The following is a 20,540-nucleotide window of genomic DNA, read 5'->3' as shown; positions in this document are numbered from 1 at the left end:
GTATGTTGTCACAAAAACGGCTAAAGATCATAAGTACGTTTTACACAGTACACAGCTTAAAAAAAAAAAAACACCGTTGGATTCCGTTACACACATTGGTGCTTTTTTCCCAGACCTACACAGCAAAAATTATTTTGTTAAGGAGTTAAATTACTTTAAAACCAATTTATATTCTTTGTGTCTAACATTGGTTAAATAATTAAGTCAAATAATAACGATGAAATGATTACAATAATTAAAGCACGAATTACTTACACGAGTGTCTCTCAACACCTGTTTTCTGCACCTTTACTGTTCTGATACTTACCTCAGAATGATGGAATAATCCAGTTCTAACCACGCTTGAGTGAACGTTCTATATGACGTCATAATTAATAGGTGGAATTCCCTGAAACGTCTGTGTCACGTGGCGGTTTCATTGGACACGTGCGTTATCACGTGTCTGGGCAGTTTGTTGTTTAATGTTCTGACTAGTGGCTAAACTGAACTCTGCAACAAATTCCTCGCCGAAAATAAAATGTTTCGGTTTCCTAAAGATGAGTGAAGACGGCGATCATGGATAACCAATATGTGAAGGGATGTTTGGCAGCGGATCTGTCATTATATATATTACATTTTTTTAACACAGTAGCGTTAGCTCAGTGTGGTTTTTGATACGATTTAGCTATAATTTGTTTTTTACTTATTTTGCTTGTTCAGCAATCAGAAATAAACTACTGTAAAAGGACTTTGATGTTATTGATTACTTGCGTAGTTTACCGGAAGCTTCATGACTTGTAACCCGGATGTTCCAGGAAAGCAATTTGTTTATGTTGTTACTTACATTGCAAAGTTATGTTTTCCTGCGATGTATATTGCGATATGAGAAATACTGAATGACTTTACCAGATGACTTATAAAAGCTCAGTTTAACTTAACTTCTGCCTTGCATTTTTTTGTAAAGCTTACAGATTTCTTACAAAATCAATTCTATAAGATAACAAAACTCACAGGTTACATGGTCTTAAAGTGCAATAAATGGCAAGCCCTACTAAAAAAAATCCAGCTAAGACCAGTATGAGCTGGTTTTAGGTGGTATTTCTGGTGTAGCAAGCTGGTCTAGCTGTGTTTTGGTCACTTTTTAAGCTGGTCTAGCTGGACTTAGCTGGTCAGTGCAAAAGACAGCAAGATCTTGCATTGAATATCACTTAATAAAAAATAAATAATAATAATAATAATAATTATATATATATATATATATATATATATATATATATATATATATATATATATATATAGCTGAGCTCACCAAACTCCTTTCATTCTTCATATGCGACCCTGGTCCACAAAACCATTCATAAGGTTCCAATTTTTGAAATCGAGATTTATAATCTGAATAAATAAGCTTCCTTTGATGTTTAGTTTGTTAGGACAATATTTGGCTGAGATGCAACTACTTGAAAATCTGAAATATGAGGGTGCAAAAAATCTAAATATAAAAAGTCCATAGCAACACATCTTAATAATGATAAATTAACTATTGATTTACTTTATATCCTAATAATATTGACTTTTTAAAAAAACTATAATTTTGACCCATACAATGTATTGTTGGCTATTGCTTCAAATATACCGTCTGACTTATGGGTCACACACATATGTGTTTTTCATCGTTTCCCCCCTCACCTTTGTAAGCCTGGTCCTTTTCATACTCCACATTCGGTACATTACAAAATTGCTATTCAGTCTAACCTTGCACGACCTTGTCTGTTGTATGGAAGACCGCCAAAAAAAGCAGGTGGCGCAAAGACCTTTGATCATCGATGCTATGCGCTTGTCTTATATGTAGCTGTGAACAACTACGTTTCCTGCCAAATATGTCGAGAGGCCTTGCTGTGCTTTGAAAAACATGACAGAAAGCTGGGGAAGTATTTTGAACAACACACATACTTTGGGTTTACACAACATGTATTAAAGACTAACAAGCTTTAGTATTAATATGGCTTATAAAAAATCGTTTAAAAGAGCTTAATGTAATGTGAAACTGTTATTAATGTCTATAATGTATAAATATTTTGGTACAGTTAATAGAAAATGATCCCTTTGATAAACATGGTCATGCATACAAAACGAAAAGCTTTTTTACATTTGTCTTAAATTTAAAGTTTTTCGCTTCAATATACCTTAAAGCAAATATACTGATGACTGCACCAATTTTCATTCACTTTGTCCAATCCGGCATTTGGTAACCTGACAATGCATTTCACATCCATATATTCATTCCAAATGCTTTAATGGCCCTCACTAATATATCATCGGTTGGCACGATCTTCAGATATGCACAGACTGCTGTGGAGACCAAACTGATCTTTGTTTCATGAAGTCTGCTAAAAACAGACACGTAATTTACTGCCTGTGATTCATCAGGGTCCACAAGGCCAACGCATTGCCCACTGGCTGCATTAACACTATATCATCATAGACAATGCAGGGATATGTTCACAAGATATGTGCCAGTCCTGTCATAAATCTTATAAGGTGATCATGTAGTGTCCCAGCTGGAAACATTTGGATTTGTGCATATCAATGACTTCACCCAATAAATAATGTGGTAGAAAAGCAAAGTACGATTGTGTCAAACAGCCAAAACATTTTTTATTTTCAGTACCGCTTTGAACATCTTATTCATGTGTTACATGTACAGTAGTGTTTCTGAGTGCAAGTATGTCCACGTGTGTGGTTTTGTGTGCCGACTGTTGTTCGTCAGACGTTTGTTAGTTGATGCCACAAGCAGGAGGGCATAAAACTCTCCATCTTGTCAGCAAAAAAACCCAGCGGTGCAAAGAGGGTGCTGAAGAACTGCAGGGAGAAAAAGAGAAAAATGAGTCACATGGATCCATGCACTCGTTAAAATTGGAACCTTTAACGTCCGAAAACCCTTTTTTGTTTTCACAAATGATTATGAAATGCATATATTATGAAAGTTCAAAGCAGGTTTGGTGATTCACTGCTAAGGTTTCTGTTTGGCAAATCAGTCAAGTTAAAGAATCTATAATGTAGTGTAAAGATATTTTTGGTCCATTTTACCATCCACCGGGCACGTCCGATTGCTTCGAAAAGTAATAGCTCACATCTCCTCAACATGCCGCCCCATTTGATGCACCACTCATGGTTTTAACACAAGCGATGCAGGACGAGTTTTGGGTGGAAAATAAAATAAGTATGAGCATTAATAATGATGATGCTTGCCTTAGCAAGCACCACTAATAACAGACAGCAGCGTACAAATTTCTTTGCTGAAATATAAACTAGTACTTACACAAATAAAGCTAAATATTTCAGAGGTTTAATTTCCCATCACTGGTAAAGTTTTGCTCTGACTTTACAGTAATTACAACCTTGCAACCAAACAAATGTTTTGTGAAGCAACTTCTCTAATAGTTTTTCCAAGCTCCGGATTAAATTTTTTTAGATTTATTGCTAAGTATGGCATAGTAAGCTCTATGGCAAACAGTAAAGATGAAAGTAACCGTTTTTTGCGAGCTAATGCAGAAGTTTCGTATGTTGCTAGTGAAAGCATCTGAGTCACAAGATGTCAGAAAGACGACTCTTTTAAGTACCTGAAGTGCTAGACATAAGTATGATAGAGTTTGTCCTTCTGCAATACTTTAGTACACGGAGGTCAGGACAGACACAAACAAGACATTTCTGGATGGCAACCAGCTCCACAACTTTAAAACTGGCGTGAAAGCATGCCAATAAAAAACACACACAGTTCAATCCACAATAAACAAGCTGCTAATGTGTTTATGAAGCAGTATATCTCACAGATGAACAAATGTTTATGATGGAATATGGGAAAGGAAGCCCAGGTTTGTGGGTCGGAGAGGGAGGAAAACCGGGTGGAGAGCAGAGTCCCAGAGTCGAGGCTGGAGAGGTATCATCCATTTGAACGCAGATTTAGGAAGAAGATAGTTCTAGGGTAAATACATGTTGTAACATGACGAATGAGGTTGATAAAAAGATAACGGTCAACGAGGCTGCGTGTCTCCAATTTATTGCACTTACAAATTAAAGCATAGTTCCCCAGGGAGAACAAGATGTTTGGAGTAGACTAAAAAAAACTAAGTGTGCATGCTTTCAAAAGAGAGACGCATGCGAGAGGTAAAGCCCATAAAACTGAATTGTGCCCAATTTCATCGTTGTACGCTCTACCTCACAGACAGCTTAAACTTCGGCCTTTATGTTAAGCAGATTCGGGTTTGACGCTAAATACCCATCAAATGAAAAACAAAAAAGTTTATGGAAACATTTCAGTTTGCTTTCGTATTTACGACTTTGTGAATGTCTTTTTTATGAGGCGTAATAAAAAATATTGTAATCTTGTACATCTGTTCTTCTGAAAGTAAAGAGTTGCGAAACTGAGTTTATTAAATAACTGAAATACTTCAGCCATCTTAGCTGATCTGATATTCATCAGCTGTATGTATATATATATATATATATATATATATATATATATATATATATATATATATATATATATATATATATATATATATATATATATATATATATATATATGTATATGTATATGTATATGTATATGTATATGTGTATATATATATGTATATGTGTATATATATATATATATATATATATATATATATATATATATATGTATGTGTATATATATATATATATATATATATATATAAAAATATCAACAAAAAAAAAACTTATATATATAAATATCTATTTTTAGTGGTGCTTTTCTATATTAGACACAAAAGTGGGAGTGTACAACTGCAAAAAAAAAAAAATTCAATGTATTTGTGTCTTGTTTTCAGTAAAAATATCTAAACATTCCTAAATTAAGATGCTTTTTCTTGATGAGCAAAACGACCCAAGAAAATAAGCCTAGTTTTAAGACCAAAAATATAAAATTTAAGTGATTTTGTGCATAAAACAAGCAAAAAAATCTGACAGTGGGGTAAGCAAATTTTTCTTGAATTTAATGTTTAAGAAAAATGTTCAAGATTTTTTTGCTTACCCCATTGGCAGATTTTTTTTTTGCTTTTTTTGGTCTTAAAACTAGACTTATTTTTTGGGGTCGTTTTGCACATCGAGAAAAGGCATCTTAATTGAAGAATTTTTTGATATTTCTTTACTGAAAACAAGACAAAAATACTTTTTTTTTCTTGAAAATCATTTTTCGCAGTGTATTCACATACTTCAATTAATCATTTCGGCGTTTGTTGAAGACTCTTGGTCTTGAAAGTCCCCAACTAAGACTTTTATTGCAACATAATACAAACTGTTTATGTTCGTAGTTCACTCATCGTACGCTTTCTCTTTTAAACAATCAAACAAACAAAAAGGTCAAAAAGGGAAACAAATGAAACCAATGCAGGTACTCACGGCTTTGACGAAGACCCCCATGAGTTCAGGAAACTGGTGTGTTAGCATGGCCAGCATGGCACAGAAAGAGCACAGGCCCGCTGTGAAGAGGATGAAGAAGGGAAGCTCTTTCTTCGGATAAACCGAGACCTCGTGAAACGCTGGTGGTACAAGAGAGAAAAATCAACGTACTTGAAACACGTCAACAATGCAATGGCAAGAGTTTCGCATTGACAAGAGCCTACGAAAACAATGCATGTCGCAAGTCACAACACAACAACTGTTTATATCATTATATCATTTCAAAGTACAAAGAAGACTTGTGTTGTATTAGCATCATGAATGCATTATAGTTACGCTACCATAACCACTCTTACTTTGTCTGCAGTATACTGTGAAAGGACATTTTCTATATGCACTTACTAAAATCTACAGTACAAAACAAAGCATACTAATGTAGCATGTTCTGCATTTCACTTTTATATTTAAAAATAGTAGGCAATGTTTAGCATAACGTTTGTATTATTTAGTATTAAGCTAGTATTCCTTTCATCACGTAGCAAGTCTATAAAAGAGATAGTCCACCCAAAAATGAAAATTTTCATCACTATAGCACAAAGTCTTGTACACTACGTCATACGCTGGAAATGCACGCTCTCGTAAACATGCGTCAGTTGTTACAGGAAGCTAGTTATTTATTGTCTTACAAAATTGCAACAATTGCCCTTTATTAACTCTTTCACCGCCATTGACGGGATATCTCGTCAATTAAGAGAAAACGCTTCCCCACCAATGACGAGATTTTCCGTCTTTCCGCAATACCGCTATTATCCACCAGGCGCAACTTATACAACCCAGAAGTAGCGCCTCACGTGAAAGAGAAAGAACTCCGTGTATGGCTGGCAACTTTTTAAAAAAATGCTGGCGGGGAAAGAGTTGAAGACGGGGTGCATGATCTCTGAAAGCCAATGTTGACATTTGAAATCACTTAAACAAACACGCCCCTACCCAAGTAGTATCTGGACCTTCTTTAGATAGACCCGCACCACACATACGCAACCCAGGCAACGATGTCGGTTAGTAGACACGCCCCTTACTGCCGATTGGCTACAACTGTGTTTTGGTACATGGCCCGACTCCCTTTTCCAAAGTGTTTTTTTAAAATCATGCACCCCGCCTTTAACCCTAAGAGCAGTGTGGATTACTTCTGTGGACTTTTTTGGACTTCAAATCTAAAGCACCATTTACTACCATTATAAAGCTTGAAACAAGGACATTTTCTAATATAACTTTGATTGTGTTGTTCGTCTGATAAAGATAATCATATACATTGAGGATGGCTTGCGGGCGAGTTATTTTCATTTCCGGGTGCACTATCACTTTATATGATAGTGTGGTGGGAATCGAACCAACAACCTTCTGGTTGCAATCCCTTCAGACCTGCTTTTTCAAGTGTGCCTTATTTTGATTGGTTAATCAGCATTTTTATTGGTTTGCACCACCAAACATGGGATGTCCATTCCAGTGGACGCAGGGTCTGAAGGGTTCAAAGCAGCACTATATGCCACCTATCTTTATGTATCTCTTTCTAAAGATTATTTTTGTGCCACATATCAACTGTTGAAACTTTCAGACCGTATATACTTATGCAAGCCAATTATTTTACATAACCGATGAATACCAGAGTTTTTTACACTTACATGGCAGAAGTTCTCTGTCTGCGGTCTCTGTGCATCCTGGATAGGGATAAAAGAGGTGACCTTTCTCCAGAGGGTATGGAATAATTCTGAAAGCTACAAAAACAAAGACGTCCAGTGATTTTACATATATACACAGCATTCAACAAGAGTGCCCATAATGTATGCACACATACAAAAGAGCTGCAGTAACAGGTGTGTATACTTACTGCCCTCCCAGGTGCAGTGCAGCAGGTTTAGCGCCCCCTCTGCCCGTTTCCAGTGCTGCAGGTGAAAGAACGCGTATGCCACTGCTTCACTGTCTCCTCTCTTCAAAATGTGTTCAGGAGGCAAAATCAGACTCTTCATCTCTAATAAATACTGTGGGAAAATAAACAGACATTTTTTTAAATGATAGGCAAAACTTAAAGGAATGAGAAAATGTACTATTTAGTTCAAAACAGGGGTTTTCAAACTTTTTTGTCAGCGGAACCCCGTTGACCAAAATTATTTACTTGTAAGGCTAAACGGTTTTGACACGTGTGCAGCAGGCACTTATTCTGACAAAACACGTGATGCACATGGTTCACATGACGCAAGAAACACATATTTTGAAAACACAAGTAACACACACACATTATATATATATATATATATTTGTTAGTAGCCTATATAGATTTGTTTATTTTTAAAATTATTTACATTTTATTATTTATTTGTAATTGATTATTTTTCATCAACTCACAAACCCACTGCAATTCCCCTATGAACCACCACCAAGGGTTTGCGAACCCCCAGTTTGGGAAACCCTGGTTTAAACAATGAAAAATGAATGAATTAATGTAAACAAATGAAGTAAAATGACCTGAAATAATAAGAAAATCTGCTCATTCGCTCAATTTTAAAATGTACTTCTATAACCGACTTAATAACCTGTGTATATATATATTTTATATATAAACTGCATATTGAGCTTATAAACACTAGTTTTTTTTTAAGCAGTCCTGATCTGGACCCTGAGGTGAATGTTGTAAAGGGCAATACAGCTAAATTAAACCGGATTATCCAATGGATAACCTTCCCAAAAGTCCCTGTGATCAGACTACATCACAATTTAAGTAGTCAATCAACTGATACGCTCTACAATGTATCCACCATACCTTTAACATTATTAAAAAACACCTTTTTCTGCACTTGTAATATATCTTCTCACCACAAAGAATCTTTTGTGATGTATACACACACATATATATATATACACACACTATGCAGACAAGGGTAATTTTGCTTTATGATGATGGCTGACATTACACAGGCAGCTGTCCTATACAACATGCCCGCACACAAACACGGCCACCTCTTTTATGAGGGATCAATTGTCAGCGATGGTCTCTTTTATGTGGAAGTACCTCATAAGCCCCTGTTGAACTCCCATAAGCCTCTGTCTGAGTCTGTCTCGTACCGCTTTACCCTTTCACCTACCATAACGACCCTGATTGATGTCATCAGACTACAGTGGTCTTTCAGACATGCAGTGTGACGTACATGTGCCTGTGGACATATGACATCACATTGCAACACCTTGTGCACCCAATGCATTTAATTTTGCGTAACGTTTACATCCATTATAGTTTCAATGGTTCACATATAAGCAGAGTTAGTCGTTTTTATTTTAATTTTGTATTTTTTATATTCAGAATTAGCTTTTTTATGTAATATTTTTAGTTTAATTTGAATTTTTATTTTTAAATTTAGTTTAAGTTTTTGTAATTTTGCTGTAACCATTTGTTACTTTTTATTTGTTTATTTTGAACTAATATTACTATTTCGGTTAAATATTTTTTGACGTTTACTTAAAGTTTTTCAACCAATATTTAGGCCTACATGTTATGTCATTTTAATTATCAGGCATGTTTTAAATAGTTTTAGTCAATGATAATACATAATCCTGAGAGCAAAAATTATTATAAAAATTAACGTGCATCAATATTAGCCAATAATTGATATCGGTCGAAGTGATTTTTTTTTTACTTTAAGTGAAAATTTAAGGTGATTTTTTATTACGTTGATTTGTAACACCTAAAATCAGAAGTTTTTTCCACATTTTTTTAAAGTGAAAATTTCACATGAAAATATAAAAAAATTACTTCAGTTGGTAACACCTAAAATCTGAAGTTTTTTTCCAACTTTAATTTTTTCACTTTAAGTGAAAATTAAAGGTGAAATTTTTTTTTAAAAGTTACGTCAGTTTCTAACGACCAAAATAAGAAGCTTTTCAACATAATTTTTTTCTTTTTTGAAAATTTAAGGTAAATTTTTATTACTTCAATTGGTAACTCCTAAAATCTGAAAAAAAAGTTTTTTCAACTTAAATTTTTTCAGCAAGATATTATATTATATACTATTTTTAAAGTACTTTTTTTATAAAAAACTTAAATAATACTACATATTCTATATATTTTTATACATTTTGTTTTCCTTATGTCTCTAATGTCTATATGTATATGTATTTGGATGCTCTGCATTGTGAAAAACAATGTTGCAGGTTTACCCAGATTTAACAGGAACACATATTACAGACCTGATTAATATGTTTGGTCTACCATATAGCTTTCTATAGGACATTTTGCTAAAAGGTTAAACAAAGTGCATGATTCATAGAGGTATACAGGTAAAACCCTAACATAAACGTTGTTAACTAATGAGTGAGTCTGATGTCCTTTTCGCTATGAGGTATAAGAAACACCAGGTGTGTGTGTTTATATTTGCTGCAGGTCTCAAACAGGTGCCCTTTGTAGTCTGATACAGCCTGTCTAGAGTGCATGGATATGTGTAAATACTCTTTGGTCTGAGATTGCGTGTTTAAGTGTGAAGAGGTCCGTTTGAAGTCTGATCTGGTGTTTTGGAAATTGGCAAGTTGGAGCCAGATACAAAGAAAGCAACAGATGATGAGATGTAAAACATCTTTGAAGAACAAAAGGAAATCAAAAGCAGATATAACGTTTTCATTTGCTTGCCAAACACAACTAACAACTAAAAGGCTGTGAGTTCGATTTCCAGGGAATATAAAAAATACTGATAAAATGTATAGTAAGTCTCAAAAAATTCTGTCAAATGCAAGAATCTAAATCTTTTTTTCAATATAAACACACACTTATGAGAAGTGTATAGAGGACTATGATGCATCATTATAAACTACAATAGCATCACCTTCTGGCCATGAAAATAACACAATCCCAACATTTACATTAATGCACTGGTTCTCAAACCTTTTGGTGTGCGCTTGTCCAAAACTGACACTCGCAAAGATTTGGAGAATAAGTTAAATTCAAGAAATTGCAACCTAACTATAACATATTTGTAATTTTAAAGTAATGCATGGGCGAAATTGCAATTAAAAAAATGAACAGATTTGCCGGTGTGAAATAAATAGGGATGTGCCCGCAAAAAAATGATTTTCAAGAAAAAAAATTGTAGTATTTTTGTCTTATTTTCAGTAAAAATATCTAAAAATTCTTAAATTAAGATGCTTTTTCTTGATAGGCAGAACAACCCAAAAAAATAAGTCTAGTTTTTGGACCAAAAATTTCAAATTTAAGTAATTTTGTGCATAAAACAAGCAAAAAAATCTGCCAATGGGTGAATTTTTCTTGAATTTAGTGACAAAAGAAAAATGTTCAAGTTTTTTTTGATTTTTGTGCACTGCAAAAAATTGCCTTTCTTACTTAGAATTTTTGTTTTGTTTTCAGTTTCAAGTTAACTTTTATCTTAAACACTTCATTCAAGAAAACTTTTCTCACCCCATTGGCAGATATTTTTGCTCATTTCAAGCACAATTTCACCTAAATTTTATATTTTTGGTCTAAAAACTAGACTTATTTTCTTAGGTCATTATGCTCATCAAGAAAATACATCTTGATTTAAGAATTTTTGGATATTTCTACTGAAAACAAGACAAAAATCCTAAGTTAGAAAGTGATTTGTTTGCAGTGCAGTTACAAAACAACACTGGAAAATAATTATTTTCAAGAAAAAAAAATCTAAGTTTTTTCGTCTTGTTTTCAATAAAAATATAAAAAAAAATCTTAAATTAAGATGCTTTTCTTGATGAGCAAAACGACACTAGAAAATAAGTCTAGTTTTTAGACCAAAAATATAAATTTTAAAGCCAATGGGGTAAGCAAATTTTTTTTAAAGATCAAGAAGTTCAAGTTTTTTTGCTTACCCCATTGGCAGATTTTTTGCTTGTTTTATGCACAAAATCACTTAAATTTAATATTTTTGGTCTAAAAACTAGACTTATTTTCTTGGGTAGTTTTGCTCATCAAGAAAAAGCATCTTAATTTAAGAATTTGTAGATATTTTTACTGAAAACAAGACAAAAATACCAAGAACATTTTTTCTTGAAAATCATTTTTTTGTAGTGTATAGACCCAACCCAAAATAAAATAAAAAATAATCCAAGGTGATTTACAAACGCAACCCTTTCTTTAAGTCTAAAAATGCTAAAACCTCATAATCTAATGATGATTTTAGGAGTATAAAAGTTTGATTTCTTTTATTGATTTCGCATCGATTTCAATCTTTGTCATGATCTTAGTCAATATTTGAGATAATAATGTTATATTTTCACTTATTGTTCTTTACATTATGTAGAAAACAGTAAATTACAAAAGTTTAGTTTTCACAAGCCTGATCACAACTAAGGAGCATTTAATATTTTGCCTTAAGAGCAAACAAGAAGCACAGTACACAGTGCCACAGTCCTCTTACCTTTGGTACGTGTGGGTTAAACTCCACAGCTCTGTGTATGGCCTCCACTGCGTTCATCTCTGCTGTGCTGAGACCTCGTCTGGAGGCTGTTTCAGGTGAAAATCTGTCACATTCGAAACATTATTTAGTAAACCATCATCTATTCTAGTAAATATCATGACATATTTCCCAGACTCACTTATCTGACACGGCTCTTGCTTTCAGTAAAGCGGATGTGTAGCATATAGTGGCTGATTTTGGCAAGCTGATGTCTGAAGAGGTGAGAATATTTATAAGGGTAATATGGACCAAATTTATATTTCATCAAAACAAGCAGCATATTGTAATCATATAGGCCTGGTTTTACAGACGAGGCTTAGCTAAACCTTAAACCTTGTCTGCAAAACCAGGGAATAGTGTAAGTTGTGATCACGTGTAGGTTTACTTACCGTCGTATTTTGCGAGGACTGCCTGTACGTCGGCATAGGCCTGCAGTTCTAATAAAGCCTCCAGAAGGTTCTCGTGAATATTTAACATTCCAAGTAAAGGAAATTCTTTCATTAACTGTATAGAAAACAAATGGAAATAACAAAATCATCAGCCTCCAATTCATTTTTTGGAGGAGTGGAAATGTGTCAAGGGGTACAAGCATGCATTCATGCTAAATACAGACTGAATCGATATTTCAACTTAAAAAATTAAACAATTTTATAGTTATAATTAATCGCAACTAACGAAACGATTAATCATGACTAATTGTTTGCAGAATAAAAGTTTTTGTTTACATCATATATGTGTGTGTACTGTGTATAATAATTATGTATATATAAATACAAACATGCATGTATAATTTTAAGGAAAAAAAAATCTATTTATATATTAAGTATTTATAATTATATATAGACCGTTTCAGCGGTAACAACATAAACAAGCCGCTGTCGTGGTCCGCACGTAACTTCCGGTAAACTCCGCTAATAATAAATAACAACAAATTCTTTAAACATAGTTTATTTATATAACAAGCAAACAAAACAACACATCGATTACCTAGGAAACCAAAACATTTGTTATTTTCGACGAGGCATTTGTTCAAGAGATCAGTTTAGCAACTAGTCAGACCATTAAAAAAATGAAACCGGAAGTAAGGTTCGGATCCAGACGTGTATCACGTGCGTCCGATGAAACCATCTATAATGTAACATGTAAATATTTCTTAAATATATACTTTTGTATATATATATTTTTTTTGTATATATATATATAGATATATATAGATATATATATCTGTGTGTATTTATATATCCACAAAATTATTATACACAATACACACACATTTATGATGTAAACAAAAACTTTTGTTCTGCAAATAATTAGTCGCGATTAATTGTTTTGAAGCCCGAGTTATAATGTATCAGAACCATCAAGGAAATGCTTTGGTGTGTTTAGAAAAGGTTCACCAAATGTAGTTCACAACAACCAAATTTGAGACTACATTCACGACAACGATGTAGTGAAGTTTTCCCTTTGTCTTTCTGAAATATTATACATACACATTACAACGCTATCAAATATCCCCTGCATTACGTATGTCTGGCCAGTAGATGGCGATGTTACCTTGTAAAGAAACAATACACGCCTGCTGCACATGCATTCGTCTTCAGAAGGATAAATACAAATAATCAAGATGGCAAAAGCATGCGGTTTTTTTTAGATGTACGATGACATACCGGTAGGTTAATTAATACGAGAGACCCCAGACTACTAAGTGTTTAAAATTTGGTAAACTTTGTTGTAGGCCCCCAATTGGTGTTTTGGTTATATTTGTGCATGCCTATAAACTGAACTTGCACATCATCATTATTACAGATTAGCGTTTTCCTATTGGAGACGACAAGGTGTCGTTATCAAAAACTTGCCCTTGAAACTCGTCTTCAAAAGTTTGCGTTTTCAACGAACAGCCAAACCGCATAAAAACCTTTGCGTTTACGGCTGAATTTAATGTTGTATAAATGGCCACTTAATGTGACCCTGTCTGTAAAATCCAGGCTAAGCCTCACAATCTAATATTAAATTAAATTAGCGATATCAAAATTTAATTTCAATTATTGATCATTTAACAGAGTGGGTCACAAATGTTATATATAGGTATACCCCATATACACACATATTTCAGGCTGTCATCTATCGAGCATTAGCATGGTAAAAACTATGCACTTACATCTCTCATCATCTTCACAGCTTCTTTAATGCGGCCCAGTTTTCTGGCACACATGGCGATCCTTCTCTTGATGTAGACCACCAGATTGGTGTCTTTACCCGCTGTGAAATGCAACGCTCATAAGTGTGTGCCAGATGAGACACCAGATGAGTATACTGTATGTGTGAGGGTGTGAAGCAGAAAGTTCATACCGCTTTTAAGTGCTTGTTTAAATAGCCGTTCAGCTTCTGTGATGGTTGTGGCTTCCTCCTCAGCCAGGAGCACGTATGCAGCCGCACATCTACGGTGAACAAAACAGTACACTTGCTGGAAACAAGCTATGCTTTTTGTTGGTGCTGTTTGAATGTGACATGCATCAGATTCACATGCATCAAGTACTGATTTTTATAAAACAGAAAGGGTGCTAAAATCTGATTGGATAATCTATGTTCAAAGCCAATACATGCATGTCTAAATTACATTTACATTCATGCATTTAACAGAGCCATGTGGTGAACACGGCTGATTTTACTTTAGATTGAAAATAGGCGGACTGGAAACTCACTCGCGGTTAAGCTCAATGGCCTGGTAAGCTGTTCGAATGCGTGCCTGTGGATTCCTTTCCCTCCATGCTTTCTGCATTACTGTAGATCAAATAAGAGAGAGAGATTAAGTATTGATGTAAGCGCATTACAACCCTGTTTAAACTTAAATCAAATCTGTGTGTCATTTTTTTGGGTAGGTAAAAAAATCATAACACTGACATGTATCTTCGGGTCGAAGCTGCTGAGTGTCTCCTAAGAAGAAAGTCTGGTGATCTTGTGCTGACAGATTCATGTCGTAGTACGTCAAAGGCTCTTTTCCGGTCACCCATGTGTACCTAAGAGAGAAAAAACATTCATCTTTGGCTACTTTTATCAAAGACGAGACATTAGAGATAGTGAACAAGAATAGGTGCTTGTGGTTGCACATCTCAATGTGTCAGATCATGTTTATTAAACTAAACCTCGACTTTTACATGGTAACAAAACACGTTAAGTGTCAGACGTGTCAATTACAACATTTAGATTTGAACCTTAAAATAAATGTTTGACACGACGTACCTGCTGTACTCCGCACCTCTGAATAAATTTAAGGGGTTCCTCCAAACTTTACATTCTGGAAAAAAACCTGCATGTTACATTTCCTTCATAACGTCTAGAAGGATATTAACAAGGGCCAGTCATTGTCACAAACCTGCAACGTTGGATCTTTGCTCCGCATCCCCATTTACAGAAGAGAAGAGGCCTGCAGAGCTGCTGTTCTCCACTCCACCCAACAGAGGGCGCAAGTGACTGACAGACACCTGCTCGATAAATGAGGTACCATACTTTCTGAAGTACCACCACTCAAATATCTGCAGGATGACAGGAGATACAATTATCTCTCTAAAGATAAATGTTTGCATTTTCTAGACACTTTCTAAAAAAAGCTATACATTTTTTATTAGTTATTTGTGTTTCCTGGGAATTTGAACCCATGACCTTCGCCAAGATAGGTGTAAGTGCAACGGAAATGGCCAGTGTACACTGGAAAAAATTATTTTCAAGAAAAATGTCTTAGTATTTTTGTCTTGTTTTCAGTAAAAATATCTAAAAATTCTTAAATTAGGATGCTTTTTCTTATTGAGCAAAACGACCCAAGAAAATAAGTGTAGTTTTTGACCAAAAATATCAAATTAAAGTGATTTTGTGCATAAAACAAGCAAAAGAATCTGCCAATGGGGTAAGAAACAAAATCTTGAACATTTTTTTCTTAAACAATAAATTCAAGAAAAATTCAAGAAAAAATTGCTTATCCCATTGGCAGATTTTTTTGCTTGTTTTATGCACAAAAGCACTTAAATTTGATTTTTTGGTCTAAAAACTAGACTTATTTTCTTGGGTCGTTTTATAGTTTTTCTTTGTTTAGTTGTGAAACACTGCTTGTTTTACAGTACATAGTCTTAAAATTCTTAAATCAAGATGTGTTTTCTTGATGAGCAACATGACAAGTCTAGTTTTTAGACAAAACAATATAAAAAAATATATAAAAAATCTGCCAATGGGGTAAGAAAAAATATCTTAAAGAAAAAAGTTTACTTATTTATTACATTCTTTACCACAATTTTTTTACTACATTGGCAGATTTTTTTTTGCTTGTTTTAAGCACAAATTCACTTAAATTGTCTATCTTTTGCCTACAAACTAGACTTATTTTCTTAGGTCATTTTGTTCATCAGGAAAATAATCTTGATTTAAGATTTTTTTTATATTTGTACTGAACTCATTTTTTGCAGTGAAAGGAGTATTAAAAATTATGTTTCAATCAAATCAAATGTTCAAATGCTCAAGCCATGTTTTTATTTATTTTTTTGTTTTAAGATTTGTGTTCAGTTTATATTGTTAATAATTTATGAAACACAAAACAAAAATCAATAAAAAAAACTATAGATTTAACTTTATAGATAAAATAAACTATTGACAATTTTTTTAAAGAAGTATAATGTTAGTAGGTGTTTTAGTAGGACAGCATAATTCTTACCGTAAACATTATTTTTATACAAATAAACAAACACACATCCGTGTGTCTTAAACTGGTTTTAACATAAATAGATGTAGAGTCAGATTCAACCAATCCCAGAGGACCTCGTAATTCCTATAGCTCAGCATGTGAAGGCAATATTACCCAGCTGCAGAATTGTTTAAAGAGGACATTTTACAAGACTTTTTAAAGATGTCAAATAAATCTTTGGTGTCCCCAGAGTACGTATGTGAAGTTATAGCTCAAAATACCATATAGATCATTTATTAAAGCATGTTAAAATTGCCCCTTTTTAGGTGTGAGGAAAAGTGTGCCATTTTTGTATGTGTCCTTTAAAATGCAAATGAGCTGGTATCTGCAATAAATGGCAGTACCGTGGTTGGATAGTGCAGATTAAGGGGTGGTATTATCCCCTTCTGACATCACAAGGGGAGCCAAATTTCAATGACCTATTTTTTCACATGCTTGTAGAGACTAAGTTCCTGGGTTGATTTTTTAAACACATTTTCTAAGTTTAAAGAAGCACTGAGGACATAATTATAGCACTTAAACATGGAAAAAGTCAAATTTAATGTCTCCTTTTAAAAAAAAAACATTTCTTGATAGTTACGTGATTTTAAACTTTGAATTGTATAAAAGATGATTTGCTCCTCCACTTCCGGCCTCAGACTGTAAGGTTGGTGCCGTTATCCTCAGACTGTCATGAGTTATGGTTCTGGGCTTCTGCAGATGGTTTATATTGCCTTCGCATGCTGAGCTATATGAATTACGAGGTCATCTTGGATTGGTTGAATCTGACTACATCTAGTTATGTTAAACCAGTTTAAGACAGCAAAAACTTACCAAAATAAGGCCAGAGATGAGAGAGGATGTCCCAGTGAGAGCAACGTAGAATTTAGGCGTGAGAGTATTTAGAAACACAGATGCTGTGGACCAATAACAAAAAGTAAGATACAAGTTATGACTACATTTATAACAACTCAACATTAAATCATTTACCAACAGTGATAACACCTGACAATTTATTGATATTTTCAATATTTACCCTTCTGAAATAAAATGCTGAAATACAAATTCTGATGGTTTATATTTCAAAAATGCTACGAACCATCAGCTGTTTGCCAAAACCATTACATAATTGAGTTTCCTTTCCATTGGTTCCCATCCAACATCCCACAAATAGTTTCCATTAAAGGAAAACACCACTGTTTTTCAATATTTTACTATGTTCTTACCTCAACTTAGACAAATTATTACATACCTATCTTTTTTCAATGCGTGCACTTTTAATCTTTGTACAGTGCCTCGTGAATGTGTTAGCATTTAGCCTAGCCCCATTCATTCCTATGGCTCCAAACAGGGATGAATTTAGAAGCCACCAAACACTTCCATGTTTTTCCTATTTAAAGACTGTTACATGAGTAGTTACACGAGTAAGTATGGTGGCACAAAATAAAACTTTTGTTTGGAGTCATAGGAATGAATGGGGGTAGGCTAAATGCTAACACATTCACGAGGCGCTGTAAAAAGATTAAAAGTGCACGCATTGAAAAAAGATAGGTATGCAATAATTTGTCTAAGTTGAGGTAAGATCATAGTAAAATATAAAAAAACTGTGGTGTTTTCCTTTAAAACCATGAGTATTTCTGTAATGGTTTCGATATTTGTTTTGCAGCAAGATAAAGGTGGGTCCTAAAAAATATATAATTTATGTTCTAATTTATATTAATTATTTTATATTTAACCACAAATTACATCCAACATTGCACAATTTAAATATTAGACCAATAACAAAATGTGAAAATGAAGCATTATTTTTCATCATTACATTTTCCTTTAACAAAAGCTGACATGCACATAACATGGTAACACCACAGGTTTACCATCATGTCATGTGATGTTTTTATTTACATGTAGGACATGGTACCATGGTAACACAATGTTTTATCTGGATAATCTTGATGAAATTTACCCATGCTTTTACAACAGTAACCATGGTATTTGTGGTGAAATCATAATAACCACAAATTTAACGTTCCCTAACTGATTACAGTACCCATAGTCTCCCCATGACATTCGTAGTACAACAATGGTAATGCTAATAGTAAACACTCCACCAAAAACATGGTTACTACGTATTTACTATAATAAAACGATTGTTAATTTTCGTAAAGGATGTGCGTGTAAATTATCCTACATGTAAATATCATGTAAATCCTACCGCATGTGCATATCGTATGTTTTTTTTTAAATAAACAATAACACGTCAAGTATACCATAGTGTGACTATCTAACCTGATACCATACTTTACCATACTGTACGTTAGTAGCGCAACAGTCTATCCAAGTACACCCAGCATAACACCAATATTAAACATGTACCATTGCATAACTGTTGTTTTTGTCTTTATGAACAGAAATGTGAAATAAATCCAATTGAACTTTCTAAACATGATAAACACAAACCCGCGTTCACGGTCTCCTGTAACTTCAGAGGACTTCTCAGCGCGTACACCATCGTTAAAACCATGGCGAACCAGAGCGCGCATATGTACGTCCACGACCAGCACAGCCACGATTTTAATTTCTCGGTGAAACCGGACGATTGAGGATTAACACCGCTGCTGTCCGCCATCTTTCACCGAGCAGCCGTAAACATAAGAATTGTGGGATACTGGAGGAGAGGGGTGCCGTGCTGAAACACTCCACCAGGGGGCGCAGCTCTTGATTATTTATAGCCAAGATCCTCGAAATTGTCCAAAAATCGCTAACTACCAAATACTACAATAGTAGACCAAATCAGCATGAGAAATGAGTACTGTGATGTCACACCCCGATACGTCTGCGCAGCGACGCATGAATCATGGGTGAGGACGTGTCTCAATGAGAAGGCTGCAGCCTCCGGACGTCGCGTATGCAGGCTGCATACGTCATCAAGCCTAGTTTATTTAAGTTAACTGAGCATTACATTCGCAAGTCATAAACATAGTACAACAATTTAGGATCAACTAACAATAAGAGTCAACTTTAAAATTATTCATATTCTGAATCAAGACGATTTTTATGACATATGCAGCCTACATATGCGACCTCTGGAGGCTGCAGCCTTCCGATTAAGAAACGGTCTGAAATACTTCGTGCATACTATATATATATATATATATATATATATATATATATATATATATATATATATATATATATATATATATATATATAGTATATACTACATACTGTAAACATATAAATGGGTTATGTTTAAAACAACTACACTTACTTATAATGTATACGTCGACAATGTATGTTATATAAACATTTTGTAACATTGTAAAATTTTAACTTAAAAAATAAAATAAAACAAACACTACAGAATTAAATAGCCTATTATAAAATGATAAAATAAGTAGTGTATAGGCTATTCCTAGCATATACTATTTTTATATGAAACAATTTTTAAGCCTGTGCTACTGCAAAAACCAGCATGAGCTGGTTTTAGTTGCTCTCCCAGTTTGGTTTTAGCTGGTTTAGCTGTGTTTTGGTAACTTTTCAAGTAGGACCACCTTAAACCAGCTAAAAATAAGCTACCAGCTCATGCTGGTTTTTAAAAAAATTCCCAGTATGCAACAATTAAGATTCTGTATATTTTTACTCTATGGTATAAAGTGTCCCTTCAATGTCTTAACCATTTTAAAAAAACTATAAAGCGTTAAAGACGCCCCCAAATTATTGGCTATCAAAAACTATAGGCTGATTTTTGATCAATTTTAAGGTAATGACATATCGGATATAGCATTACAAAGGTTAAAATAAGTGAGAAAGTGACAAATAGCATACCAATGTCATAAATTTTTACACTATAATATAAACGGTCCCTTTTCTGTCTCCAGCAATATTGTCTATTTTATTATTTAGTCGTTTGCCAAAATTGGTTTGGGCAAGGAAACAAAAAAGATGCATCCATATAAAAATGATAC

The 20,540-nt window shown here is 33.9% G+C and overlaps 1 protein-coding gene across 1 annotated transcript; it reads right to left on the bottom strand.

Moving 5' to 3' along the window:
- Positions 1-2,602: 2,602 nt before the first annotated feature.
- st7l (suppression of tumorigenicity 7 like) lies at positions 2,603-19,239 on the bottom strand. Its single transcript, XM_065279684.2, has 15 exons — positions 19,033-19,239; positions 17,410-17,492; positions 15,241-15,400; positions 15,108-15,162; positions 14,769-14,884; positions 14,570-14,648; positions 14,217-14,305; positions 14,026-14,126; positions 12,257-12,371; positions 12,007-12,079; positions 11,829-11,931; positions 7,286-7,436; positions 7,080-7,172; positions 5,401-5,540; positions 2,603-2,838 (listed from the first exon to the last, which is right to left on the bottom strand). The coding sequence occupies exons 1-15, from the start codon at positions 19,199-19,201 to the stop codon at positions 2,743-2,745; spliced, it is 1,623 nt and encodes a 540-aa protein (XP_065135756.1). The 5' UTR covers positions 19,202-19,239; the 3' UTR covers positions 2,603-2,742.
- Between the last annotated feature and the right edge of the window lie 1,301 nt (positions 19,240-20,540).

The sequence above is a fragment of the Paramisgurnus dabryanus genome, chromosome 7, assembly GCF_030506205.2.
Source record: "Paramisgurnus dabryanus chromosome 7, PD_genome_1.1, whole genome shotgun sequence".
NCBI lineage: Eukaryota > Metazoa > Chordata > Actinopteri > Cypriniformes > Cobitidae > Paramisgurnus > Paramisgurnus dabryanus.
Note: the sequence above shows the minus strand (reverse complement) of the source record. Positions and strands in the feature narration are given on the sequence as shown.